Source organism: Crinia signifera, chromosome 7, assembly GCF_055691185.1.
Source record: "Crinia signifera chromosome 7, ASM5569118v1, whole genome shotgun sequence".
Lineage (NCBI taxonomy): Eukaryota > Metazoa > Chordata > Amphibia > Anura > Myobatrachidae > Crinia > Crinia signifera.
In genome coordinates this window covers 163,405,018-163,418,843 of record NC_139223.1, presented here as the reverse complement: position 1 = coordinate 163,418,843, position 13,826 = coordinate 163,405,018, and the positions used below count along the sequence as shown (strand labels likewise).

General features: G+C 46.6%; 2 protein-coding genes across 2 annotated transcripts in view; one reads left to right on the top strand and one right to left on the bottom strand.

Moving 5' to 3' along the window:
• The window catches only part of LOC146019583 (gamma-crystallin 1-like), a 43,937-nt gene extending 32,897 nt beyond the window's left edge, over nt 1–11,040 (bottom strand). The window contains exon 1 of the mRNA XM_083152076.1: nt 10,910–11,040. Coding sequence (XP_083008202.1) covers nt 10,910–10,948 — 39 coding nt within the window. The 5' untranslated portion in view covers nt 10,949–11,040. The remainder of the gene's footprint in view (nt 1–10,909) is intronic.
• On the top strand, nt 4,012–6,419 carry LOC146020434 (gamma-crystallin 1-like). The gene is made up of 3 exons (XM_083153566.1): nt 4,012–4,020; nt 4,834–5,076; nt 6,144–6,419. The coding sequence occupies exons 1-3, from the start codon at nt 4,012–4,014 to the stop codon at nt 6,417–6,419; spliced, it is 528 nt and encodes a 175-aa protein (XP_083009692.1).
• Nucleotides 11,041–13,826: the final 2,786 nt, after the last annotated feature.

Genomic DNA, 13,826 nt, shown 5'->3' with positions numbered 1-13,826 from the left:
TGGAGGAAGCATAGTGGAGGGCCACAACATACTCCTGACACCCACCTGATATCAGGACTTACAACATCTTTTTGGGCCCAAAAAAGAACAGGACACACCTGGACGTAAGGTGATTTTGAAAATCTCACTAAAACGTGCACAAATTATCGCAGCAATTTTTTTTCTTGTTTGAATACATCTTTTTATATAGTTTTTTTTAGCTATTTAGCTCACCTTTTAAATTTCTTCTTGTTAAATAAATGTCATAGCGCAACTATCCTTTTGCATATTAATCATCAAAAGTATATTATACTGGTGTTATCAAATATTACTACACATCGGACACTTTTTATTTCTTTTTGTTTCTCTGCCTTTGGATTATCATCACTATAATCTTGAAGGACCTCATTATCCACTACAATGTTAAAAATCCAGCGAACAAGGACAGAGAACCTCTAAAAAAGGAAGTATTGTTTAATGTAACATATTTTTATTGTGTAGAGCGCAATGGGTAAAATCTTCTCCTCCACCTTTTTCATTGCTTGATAAGTCTAAGGTGCCAGTGATACTTTTTGGAGGTCTAGTCTCTACCTTGGCCACCTATAATTGTGCCTTATTCAGGTGTCTTCCTTAAAAGATATACCTTGATCCAAACTGTCAGACCTACTCTCCAATTCTACTCCAATGACCTATGACTCAGGGAACCTGTCCGGTCACCTAGGTCTATTCTTACTATTTTGTCCACTACCTGTTCTGCAGTGATGGCAGATAGAGCACCAGCCTCTGGAACCCGTATGCTTGTTTTTCCCGATCAACAGAGCACAGGGATGGGACCTGCTATGTCCACAGGAACTTACTGCAAGGGCTCCATTATGAGCAGAGCACTGAAGTGCCCAAATGGCCAAATCATGGCATTGGGCCTACCATAGGTCTGGGCATTATCTGACATTCCAGGCCAGGGCAAGCTCTCTGTCAGACACTTCAATGGTCCATCTCCGGGCTACTGTCCAAAGGGTTTCATGGGCAACCATCACCAGTTGTGCAGGAAAGTCCCCTAGGAGCACCAGTTGGGCACATTCCCTTTCTGGTCTATTCCCTTCTACATTCCTGACTACCCTGTACCTTAACCCTTCCCACCTGGTCACACTTCCTGCCCCCATCCTGTCCAGGCCACTGCTAGGTTGGCATCTCAATCACTCTGGTTAGGTTGAGCAAAAGTGGCAATGATTGCACCAACAAGATATTTCCCCAGGACTACATCAGTTCTGAGATATTGCTGGAGATATTGCTGATATGACTTGCTGGAGACTTTTATTTCCACAGAAGAACCCAAAGTCATTGATGTATTGCTTTATTTCTACACAACTCTATCAACCCGGGACCCACTACCCAGGGGTGTCGGGGATAGCATCTGGCACCAGCCCTGGCTGTGGGGGCCTGTGGGGGACCCCATTATTGGGTAGGTTCCCACTCCCCCAGGGACCCTGGCCAGGGCTGACCAGTCACTGGCTAATGTGATGGATGGGAGGCCTTGTATAAAAAGTGTCCCATGACTGTAGCATGACAGCGGTGACTGTTGGAGCCTGGTTTATTTTTTGTCAATTTTTACGTCATGTTAGGTGTGAGGTTTGAAAAATCGCACCCTATCCTTTTCAATGGAAAAATATCTGGATGCGATTTTTTATTTGATTTAGATTTTTTTCATCATGGTAAAAAGTGCAATTTTTACCGCAAATATTAGTTGTGCAATTTTTGAAAAACGTGTGATTTTTTTTTTCAGTTTTTGACCCAAAAAATCACACATCTTCCAGAATCATACCTTATTAAATTTACCCCCAAAAGTGCAGGTAGGACATCAGTAGTGTAATAATAATAATAATAATAATAATAATAATAATAATAATTTATTGTCACTACAACATTAAAAAATGTAAAGTGAAATTCACAAGGAAGAAAAGAAAAGAAGAAAGAATACTCACAATTCAAACACAAAATAACAGATGGGAAAAAACTGTCCCACAACCGAATAGTACGGCAACTCAAGCACCTGTAACATTTCCCAGAGGGCAACAGGGAGAAAAGAGAATAGCAGGGATGACTAGGGTCTAAAATAATATTTTTAGCCTTTGCTTTTCCCCTCCTCAAAAAAATATCTGCCATCCTAGGCAGAGGTTGGCCAAGGACATCAGTAGTGCAGGTAGGGCATCAGTAGTGTAGGTAGGACATCAGTAGTACAGGTAGGGCATCAGTAGTGTAGGTTGGACATCAATAGTGCAGGTAGGACATCAGTAGTGTAGGTAGGACATCAGTAGTGCAGGTAGGGCATCAGTAGTGCAGGTAGGATATCAGTAGTGCAGGTAGGGCATCAGTAGTGTAGGTAGGACATCAATAGTGCAGGTAGGACATCAGTAGTGTAGGTAGGACATCAGTAGTGCAGGTAGGGCATCAGTAGTGCAGGTAGGACATCAGTAGTGCAGGTAGGGCATCAGTAGTGTAGGTAGGACATCAATAGTGCAGGTAGGGCATCAGTAGTGTAGGTAGACATCAGTAGTGCAGGTTGGACATCAGTGGTGTAGGTAGGACATCAGTAGTGCAGGTAGGGCATCAGTAGTGTAGGTAGGACAACAGTAGTGCAGGTTGGACATCAGTAGTGTAGGTAAGGCATCAGTAGTTTAGGTAGGACATCAGTAGTGCAGGTAGGGTATCAGTAGTGTAGGTAGGACAACAGTAGTGCAGGTTGGACATCAGTGGTGTAGGTAGGACATCAGTAGTGCAGGTAGGGCATCAGTAGTGTAGGTAGGACAACAGTAGTGCAGGTTGGACATCAGTAGTGTAGGTAAGGCATCAGTAGTTTAGGTAGGACATCATTAGTGCAGGTTGGATATCAGTAGTGTAGGTAGGACATCAGTAGTGCAGGTAGGACATCAGTAGTGCAGGTAGGGCAGCAGTAGTGTAGGTAGGACAACAGTAGTGCATGTTGGACATCAGTAGTGTAGGTAGGAAATCAGTAGTGTAGGTAGGACATCAGTAGTGTAGGTAGGACATCAATAGTGTAGGTAGGACAACAGTAGTGCAGGTAGGACATCAGTAGTGTAGGTAGGACATCAGTAGTGTAGGTAGGACAACAGTAGTGCAGGTTGGACATCAGTAGTGTAGGTAGGACATCAGTAGTGTAGGTTGGACATCAGTAGTGTAGGTAGGACATCAGTAGTGCAGGTTGGACGTCGGTAGTGTAGGTAGGACATCAGTAGTGTAGGTAGGACATCAGTAGTGCAGGTTGGACGTCAGTAGTGTAGGTAGGACAACAGTAGTGCAGGTAGGATATCAGTAGTGCAGGTAGGACAACAGTACTGCAGGTAGGACAACAGTAGTGCACAGCAGGGTCACATGCAAAAGCAGCCAGTATTCATCCTGCATGTACAGTATTTACTTCCCTTATACTGCAGCATGGTTTATCTAGGTGAAAACTTGTTCTTGCATCTACCTCTAAAATGAGCCCAGTAACTGTGGACAGGGCACTCCCGCACAGGGAACACTTAATGCCAGTGAGCATTTATTCTAGGACAATAAAATAATTTGCAGTTGTGCGATCGAGTCTGAACACCCCCCCCCCCCCCTTATACATTTGTAGTATTAATGTATTGCTGCACTGTACAAGATGTATGTGCTCCTTGAGGTTTGCATACAGTATAAGCTGCAATCCTGTGACATGATACAATTGGATACACTTACAGTATATACAGAGCATCCTGTGTGTGCACCTGACAATATGCTGGTCTCTCAGATAGTCCAGCAATCAACAATATGCTGTACAGATGTCACTGTAGCCTGTAAATAATAATGCAGAGTAAAACAGAACAAGCATCCTGAGTTTGTGTTTTCGTTGTGTTACAATCCCATGACGGGTTGCTGACTTTGTAAATCCGACGTACATTCTGTTTAATTAAGTCATTGTCATGCAAAGTCCATTGTTAGCGATGGCTATAAACTGGGAACGCTGGTTCTCTGTGCACCACTTCCGTAACATTCACGATGGAAAAGGTAATATGAATGCCCCCATTCTGTGTGTATAGGCAGGTAACAGTCCCATTGTCTGCAGACGGAAGCGAGGTCTGTATCTGTGCTCTGTCCTGGTACAGATTGTACAACACAAATGTCTTCTTGTTTTATAAATGAGTATACCTTTTAAAATACTAATTATATATATATACAGTATATATACATACATACACACACACACACACACACACACACACACACACACACACACAAACAATCAGCTTTAACTCCCTCCAAAGTTCCCACCACAGTAGATCATTTTTGTTCTGTTATTTGGGCGTATTTACGCCACTAAAAAATAACCTAATATTGCAGTTATAAGGCCTGATTCTGGGTTGGAAGCAGCGATGATGTTGGGTGCCGCAGAGCGATGATTTTAGTAAGCGCAGGAGTCCTGGTTTGATTGTAGAGAGCTGCAGATTTGGATGCGCAGGATCAGGAATGTACGGGTCGCTCCTGGACAGTGAGTCGGAGGTAATGGGGCGATGGCTAAGGATGCGCGCAGAGAGGTTGCGCCTTCTGGAAGAATCGCAGGGGTGTTGCTGAAAGCGGTTGTGTAGAGAGGCACTGTCTACAGGAAGTTGAAATTTTAGCGTTACTTTCAAACATGTCCCCCAACCGCACACACACATATACATACACCCCCTACCCCCCCCCCCCCCCCGGCCCAGATTACAGTTTTATTCGTTTGTGACCATTTATTCTAGAGATGTATTTGTACTGCCAGATAAAACGTCACATTGTAAGAATGCGTCTGGCTGCGATAACTCATCATGTCCCCAATATCCCCCCCAGATAGTCTTCTACGAGGACCGGAACTTCCAGGGACGCTCCCATGAGTGCAGCACCAACAGCTCCGAGCTGAACTCTTACTTCAGCCGCTGCAACTCCATCCGGGTGGAGAGCGGGAACTGGATGATTTATGAGCGCCCCAACTACACAGGACAGCAGTACTTTGTGAAGAGGGGCGAGTACCCCGACTGTCAGCACTGGTCCGGACTGAGCGACTCCATCAGGTCCTGCCGAGTGATCCCCCAGGTAATATAGAGGGTTGGTTACTAACTGATAGCTTTGCTTGTACAGTGCTTTGCGATCCAATATAATATGTTATATGTTCCCTATATCCTGTATGCCATAGAATACTAACAAACCAATAACTGGCACTTCCCATATACCACCGATAAGCAACTTTCTTTATAAATGTTTTTCCTAAAGAAAATGGGGAAATCGTACAATTTTTAGGGGGTTTGACCAGAATTAGCACTAACGCGTTTCACATCTAGGTTCACATTGGTGAACAGGAGGAGAAATGTTGTACTAAGGTGGAGCATTAGTGATATCCACAGCATCCCACAGGGTATCCTTGTGCAGGAGCGGTTACATAGAAAAAAGCACCAGCGGCATCTGAACATTTACCCCCCCCCCATTTATCAACCTGACCCTAACCAACCGTCCACGCTTGTGCCTAACACTACACCCCCTACCTGCCTAAATCTAACCCAAACCCCACAGCGAACCATAACCTTCCTCTCCCAGCAGCCTAACCCTATTTCATTGTAGGCACCTGAATCTTTCCAAGCATCGGCGCCGGTCCTTTGACAACAGTAAGAGCGCGGGTGTTAGTATACTGCCAGGAGGGCTGAGATAGAACAATTTTAATGTTCTCCTATTTTAAAATAAAAAAAACCTGAAGGCATGGGTCTTAATGATGTCATCAAGTATTCACATGATGGCATCATCAAACTTCACCTGGTCAAGAGACATCATCTTCAAAAAAGGTATCTTTTTGGAAACCTTTCTCTCCCCTATTTGAACAGTACATAGGATGAGCGCCACTCATCCTTAGCAGTTAAAAGGGGTCAACAATTACCATAATAGAACTTTGGGTCATGAACATAAAGATAGGAAAAACCTAGGTAAAGCGTGAAGTATAATAACGACCTTGGTTGCCTTTAATTATAATCTCCATGAACACAAGAGGAATAACAATGTCATTTGTAGATGTTGTAGGTTAGATATAACCAGAAAGGGTCCCAAAACCTGGAATCTGCTGACGCGTTGGTGAGGATAGTCGGTCATTAATCGAATCTGTTCCCCTCTTATAGCACCAAGGCTCCTTCCGGATCAGAATCTATGAGAGGGAAGACTTCAGAGGTCAGATGATGGAGTTCACTGAAGATTGTCCTTATGTGAACGAAGAGTTTAATTACCACGACATCCACTCCAGTAACGTCATTGACGGGCACTGGATCTTCTTCGAGCAGCCCAACTACAGGGGGCGCCAGTACTACCTAAAACCCGGGGAGTACAGAAGATTCACAGACTGGGGGGCTATGAACGCCAGAGTCGGCTCCTTCAGACGCATCACTGATTTGTTCTAAAATTCTGAAAGTTTTCCATGTGCTTAAATGAATTGCAATATGCCCAATACACTCATTTCACTCCAGGTGTAGAATTGTGACTTCTTACTATACAACATGATCACAAATATTACTAATGGTAAATGACTTAATAAGTTCCAGAACCACAAACTATTTCTCTTATGGGGACACTCAGATGAATAGGTTACAAAGTAACTGGGCGAATCTCTACACAAGGGGGCGCCAGATAAGGATCTGCAATAGAATTACAGGATCAAAGATTCTGGGTATCACCATTATGTGAGCTCAGACGTATTACTCAAACATCAGTTCAACCGTTTCTGCTGGGTTTAACCAAAACTTTGGTTAACACCCCCCCCGCCACCACCACCACCACCACCAACCCCCACCCCCATTAAAATGACGGCTTCTGCACTGCTTCTCCACCCCGCCCCCAGTCTCTATCTGCTCCCCTACCTCCAATCTCTGTCTTCACAGCTCCCTCTCTCCATATCCACAAAGTTTTAAACAGATCAGGGTCCCTGCAAAAAATGCTTTCTCTTTCTGTTATTACATCTTTTAGCACACAAAAGGTTAATTTGGTCCGTTGAGTGCCCTCTAGTGGTCATTGGCGGTTCTTCACCTCATGATATCGAACTCCCATATCGACCTTTTTATGTGTTGACCTGTCAACCTATTGATTCCATTGACATTTTGTCTGTCAACCTGTTACATGTCAACATTTTTTCAATCTGTCAATCTGTCTGTCAACCATTCATTCGACAAATTGACTGTTGACCTAGAACACTGCCCATCCTGAGATCCACACCAGGGTATACAGTTCAGCGCACGTGTGATATTGGCACATGACGATGTTTGTGGACATGACGATGTTTGTGGACTTTGGCATCTGGGGTAGGTGAGGAAGACTCTAAAGAGAATCGCATACCCCAGTTACCAACTTTTCTGACCCTGACTCTGGGAGGGGGCAGCCTGTTTGGCGCAGGGGGTGTGGCTGGATGCACTGTCAGGTGTTATGGTGACACTACGCTTCCTGCTATACAGTGCCGTAAAACAGGTGGGGCTATGATGACCCAATTCAGCTTGAACCATGTCATCATTGTTCTGACCACTTGTGCTTGAAAGTGGGTGGCTGAGGTCAGTGTGGGGGTCCGAGGGGTTGCGGGAGACTTGCAACCCTTTCCTTGGGAGGATTACCAGATTTCCAGGAGCCCCTTTCCCATTCCAGAAGTGTAGGCAAGTATGACTCATTCCAGAACTTCTCATTTCCTAATGATTCTAAACTCATCAATCAACATTCAGTGACCCAGGAACAGAACAGACGTCAGCTCCGTCTGTCTATGGGGCGATGCACGACGCAGGGTATCCTCACTCAGCATCAATTTAAAATCAGTTAACTCCGCGACTGAGCTGCACTCAACCAATGGCAGATTTAGGGGGAGGGACACCAAGGCACCCCCTGTCATTTCAGGAAAATGTGCTACGTGACCTCTGGTCGCTGGTACAAGTAGTACGGCTGCCGTCACGGGGGGAAATTGGTAAGAGTTCAAATTTAGATGGGATGTTGCTATGGGCTAAATAAATAAGTAGATTCTGATTGGTTGCCCATAGCAACGTCCCATGTGACATAGAACTCCCATCTTAGTAATTTCCCCCCCGTGTGTTCCTGGCCAGCCGTTGGCACCAGAATGTTGTGTGGAGCAGTGATTGACAGTCAGGAGCCGTAGGAGCCATGGTTGTCTGAGCGCACTACCACCAGTCCTCCCCTGCCCGAAGTTCATCACTGCCGGAATATATTTATAGGCGAGGCAACACAAAATCTAGACTGAGTATTATTAGCGGAGACAAATCATTTGATGGTGAGCGATGGGGGAATGATTCCTCTCCCGCGCAGCCGCATGTGAGCAGATGTGTATGAGATGCCCGATCCCCAGATACCCACCATTTGGGATGCCACCTGCGGGTCAGGAAGGTAAAAGGTGATGAACGCGAGGGCGTGTCTCGTGGATAGGGTATTCCTTTTGATGCCATGTCCTTGTTGCGGGTCCACATCCAGTTATCCAGGGGGGTGCGCTCCTTCCACGTGCCCGATACATCCCCTTCCTCTAGCGGTCATTCATCACTTTCGTCACAAAACATAGATGCCTCAGAATTTGAGTTGTTTTATTAACAAGTGATAACCCAATTTCTCCCTGAATAATGGACATTACTGTGTGGCGTAATGTGAATAATGGACACTAATGTGTGGTGTAATGTGAATAAGTTGCACTATTGTGTGGTCTATTGTGAATAATGGACACTATTGTATGGTGTAATGTGACTAATGGACATTACTGTTCGCAACTTCAGCATGTCCCTAGTATGGGGGGGGGAGGGTGTACCAATTACATATTTTGCACAGGGCACCAAAATGTCTAGTTACAGCACTGGTCCCCTGTACTTATCCTCTATTGTATTCAATGTAAGTCACTGCTTTGCATGTACTCTGTAATTGGGCGCTGAGGATCCTTTGTGGCACCATATAAATAATTTATATAATAATAATAATAATAATAATAATAATAATAATAAAAGACAATTCTTCTAGTGGCAAAGGGTTCATTATAAAAACTTTAGTCCAACATAGACGTTAGATATTTTTATACAATATATATTTTAGATACATAGTCAACATACAGATGTATTTTTGAAATATTTACTGATCCATGTTACACTATGGCCCTTATTCAGATATAATCGCAGTACAAATTTGTTTGGAAAATGGGCAAAACCATGTGCACTGCAGGTGGGGCAGATGTAACATGTGCAGAGATAGTTAGATTTGTGTAAGTTATTTTGTTCCTGGGCAGGGTAAGTACTGGCTGCATTATTTTTACACTGCAATTTAGAATTCAGGTTCAACACACCCCACCCAAATTTAACTCTCTCTGCACATGTTACATCTGCCCCACCTGCAGTGCACATGGTTTTGCCAATTTTCCAAACAAATTTGTACTGCAATCAGATCTGAATAAGGGCCTATGTTCACTCACAAATGCAAATAACGCCTATGTTCACTCACAAATGCAAATAACGTCTCAAAACCATGTGCACTGCAGGTGGGGCAGATGTAACATGTGCAGAGAGAATGAGATTTGGGTGGTGTGAGATCTATATTGCAGTGTAACAATAAAGCAGCCAGTATTTACCCTGCTGATCACATGCACCAGAGTCCCTCTGGGCAGAGAATGTGCTGACGAGATCCCATTCCGCTATCCCGGATTAATCGGCTTCAATAATGGAAAAGGCAAATTCAGCAAATAACCAAGTGATTAAATAAACGATGCACAAAGCGACTCTACGTTCATGAATCTGTTGCCCCAAATAAATACTAAAATAAAAACGTTCACAACATTCTCAGCAATGTGTATAGACTGTATATACCAAACAAAGTATATATACTGTATATGAAATAATATCCTAGTGGTTACCAGAGTCTGTCATTGTGTCGGCATCAGGATGGGAACGGTAATGCTGTGTACACACTGATACAATCTGCATAAGATCCAGATAAGATTTTGACTATAAAGTTATAAATATTAGTCAAAATCTTGGCCCTTATTCTGATTGACGCGGACTTTACCGCATACTTTCGGATCGCGTCTTTACGGCGTCTGCGCATGCGTGGAGAACGCAACGCGCATGTGCCACGCCTTGACTCGGTACCAGTTCGGCCAGATCCCGTCCAGAACTGTTCACCGCTATCATTCGGGAAATAGGGGCGTATTATGGGCGTCATGCGGAATGACACATGGGCGTAGTTTCAAAGTGGGCAAAACGGGGCGGAAACATGGGCGGACACGGGGGAGTACACTTATGTTGGGGGGCGTACATTCGGAAACCACTCCGAATGCACGCGATCAAAAAGGGCAGAAATGTGCGGTGTCCACAAGTGTACTATTGCTTTGCGGACACCACTCGTTCATGCGCTAGGCGAACGTACGCCTAATGACTACAACCATTAACACCTGAACCCAATAGAATCTACTCCTTTACTCATTACTCACTAATAGGCCGCTTGTCAGTGCTTTAATTGAAACCATTGCTGCTTCAAGGAAACCTTACTAGTCCCCCACATATGCTGTACTTGTCAGACACTTTCAAACTGCTAACAATGGACATGACAGAATATTAATACTAGCAATACACATGTGTATTTGACATGTACTCATGAAACCACACATTTTGGGTAAAGTAAACACATTTATTTATATTCATGTCACAGTCAATGCCAGTGTGATGCAATGACCATAAAATAATACATACAAACAATAAACAACATGGCAGGAATGCCGCAAAATAAATAATAATACAAAACAAATATAATTGCACACAGATGGACTCCAGCACCTCCTATGTGCCACTGCACATGCAGCCAGTGGGAAATGAGGAGGCTGCTGGCCCTTCTACAGCAGGGTGTCACAACATTCAGTTATTGTATTGTTTCTTACCTGGTTTGTGGCTTCTCCTGTCTGTTCAGCCTGCTCCATGCTGCAAGGAAAGTCTGTGTGGCCTGAGCTTTGCTAATTACAGCACCTGGAGGAGTCCTTGCTGCTGACAGCTCTGTATAGTTGAACTGTGCTGTGAGATCTGAGCTCAGCTAATTAGTTACACCTGGGTAACTCTCCTGCAGGAGAGCTCAGTGTAAACTGAGCATGCTCAGCCCATTGATTAGTTCACCTGTGGGTTCCCTGTGCTTCCTATAAAGGGCAGCCTCTGGGAGACAGAAGCTGCCAGAGTATAGGTTCACACCAGCTCCAGCGTTCCAGTGCCTTGTACTATTCCAGACTTCTGATTATTGCATCTGACCTCGGCTTGTTCCTGACCATTCTCCTGCCTGATCCTCGTGTACCGTACCCAGTGTTTACCAGTGTATGATTCCGGCTATTCTCCTGACTATTCTCCTGCCTGCTCCTTGTGTACTACATCCGTGACATCCAGTGTATGACCTTGGCTAGTTCTGTTACCATTCTCCTGCCTGCTCCCTGTGTGCTGCATTCCTTGGTACCGTATCTGCTCATCTGTTACTGATCCGGCTTGACGACCACGCTCCATATTCCACAAGCTACCACCACTCATACGGGGAACCTGACCAGGGGGCCGCGACCGACGTGTCGGGTGCCGCAGAAGCCCATATCCCGCTTGGAGGGGTCACTGGCAGAAAACCCCCGGCACGGTTAGACTCCGCGCCCCTGTGTCAGGTCTAGCCAATCCCCGAGTGGTAGTGCACCCCAAGTTTGTGACAGAATACTCTGGCCCAACTGGAATATGGATGCTGTTAGTGGCATGTCTCATAAAGAACTCCTGGAACACCTGCTGGTCCGGGTTGACAAGCAAGGACAGCACCAAGCTCTGATTATGCAAAGCTTGCAAACTCTGCAGCAGCAATTGGACCTCGCTCCAGCCTCTCCAACACCAGTGATTTCTGATCCGGAGTTCATTAGGGTGCCTCGCCTGCTAATACAGCAGTTACAGGAGCTGCTGTCTAACGTCCTCACCCTTGTCACCAAACTGCTCAGCGAGTCTACTGTGGGCTTGGTGCCTGCAAGACCCTCAGATTCCACTCCGGGTACCCCATTGGCAAATACATCTGTGCCCTTAAAGGACAAGTACGTGAGTCGGCCTCGTCCCCAGTTGTCAGGTGAGGAACGCCAGCGACGCAGGTCCTTAAATTTATGTTTTTATTGTGGAGACCAGGACCATTTGATTGGGGATTGCTCCCTCCGAGAGGCCAGGAATAAGGTTGTTGCTTCTGTGCCCGCTCAGGAAGAGTTTCAAGGCTATCACTGGGGTCCAAGAACTAAAATCTTTTTACCTAAAAGCAGTACATTTTTGGTCAAGCCGCAAGAAGCGAACCCGAGTGTCAAGTTCCGAGAGGGGAGTCCGGGTGTCCAACCCCAGGAGGGGGTCCTGTCCATCCAGCCCCAGGAGGGAGTTCATGGTCACAAGCCCCAGGAGGGGAGTCCGAGTATCAAACCCAAAGATGGGGTTCTGTCCAGCCAGCCCCAGAAGGGGGTTCTGTTAGTCCAGCCCAAGGAGGAGCTTCCTAGTGTCCTGCCCAAGGAAGGGCTTCCTAGTGTCTTGCCCGAAGAGGGGCATCAAAGTGTTTCACCCCAAGTGGACTCTCACAGTGTCGAGTTCCGAGAGGGGTCTCAGAATGGCGAGCCCCAAGAAGGGGTACAGAGTCTTTTTCCTCAGAAGGGGTCTCGGAGGGTAATTTCCCAGGAGGGTTCTCAAATTCTCAAGCCGCAGAACGGGGTTCAGAGTGTCGTGCACCAGGAGGGGTCTCAGACTGTCAGACTCCAAGCAGGGTCTCAGAGTACCACACCCCAAACAGGGTCTCTGAGCATTGCGCCCCAGGAGGGTTTCCCGAGCACTGCACCCCAAGAGGGGTCTCTGAAAGTGGTACCCCAAAAAGGGCCTCTGAGTACACTACCCCAAGAGGAATCTCCGAGAGTTGCACCCCAAAAGGATCCTCTGGTAGCCACACCCCAGGAAGGGTCTCTGAGTGTGGCTTCCCAGGTTAGGCCACTGAGCACTTTGCCTCAAGAAGGGGCTCTATATTTCCCCCCAGAAGGGGGTTCCGTGTCAATCGCCCCAGAAGGGGGCTCCGAGTCAATCGCCCCAGAAGGGGGCTCCGAGTCAATCGCCCCAGAAGGGGGCTCCGAGTCAATCGCCCCAGAAGGGGGTTCCGAGTCCGTCACCCCAAGTGGGGGTTCCGAGTCCGTCACCCCAGGTGGGGGTTCCGAGTCCGTCACCCCAGGTGGGGGTTCCGAGTCATTTACCCCAGGTGGGGGTTCCGAGTCATTTACCCCAGGTGGGGGTTCCGAGTCACTCACCCCAGGTGGGGGTTCCAGGTCTGTCACTCCTGGTGAAGATCCATCTGCCCTTGCCTCCGGGCATGAGGACCCATCTGCCCTTGCTTCCGGGCATGAGGACCCATCTGCCCTTGCCTCCGGGCATGAGGACCCATCTGCCCTTGCCTCCGGGCATGTGGACTTGTGTGTCGTGGCCTCCGGGCCAGTCTCTGTGGCCTCCGGGCCAGTCCCCGTGGCCTCCGGGCCTGCCTCCGTGGTCTCCGGGTCCGCTTCCTTGTCCTGCGGGCCTTCCTCCGTGGCCTCCGGGCCTGTCTCCATTGCCTCCATGGTCTCCAGGTGTGCATCCGTTGCCTCCGGGCCTGTCTCCATTACCTCTGCAGAGACGTCCATTGTGTCTAAGGTCCCACCAGGGTTGGCTAGTACACAAAAGCCAGCTGAAGAGTCTTCTGAAGATATTTGTTTTGATGGGAACCTTGCCCATTACCAGGCTTTAGCGGATCACTACTTAGATGCCATGAATCATGATCCATCTTCCAGTGTCAATATGGCA

Excerpts from the sequence above, each read along its gene's own strand:
- LOC146020434 (XM_083153566.1), top strand. Across the intron at positions 5,077-6,143 it reads CCTGCCGAGTGATCCCCCAG|CACCAAGGCTCCTTCCGGAT; the intron begins GTAATATAGAGG and ends CCCCTCTTATAG.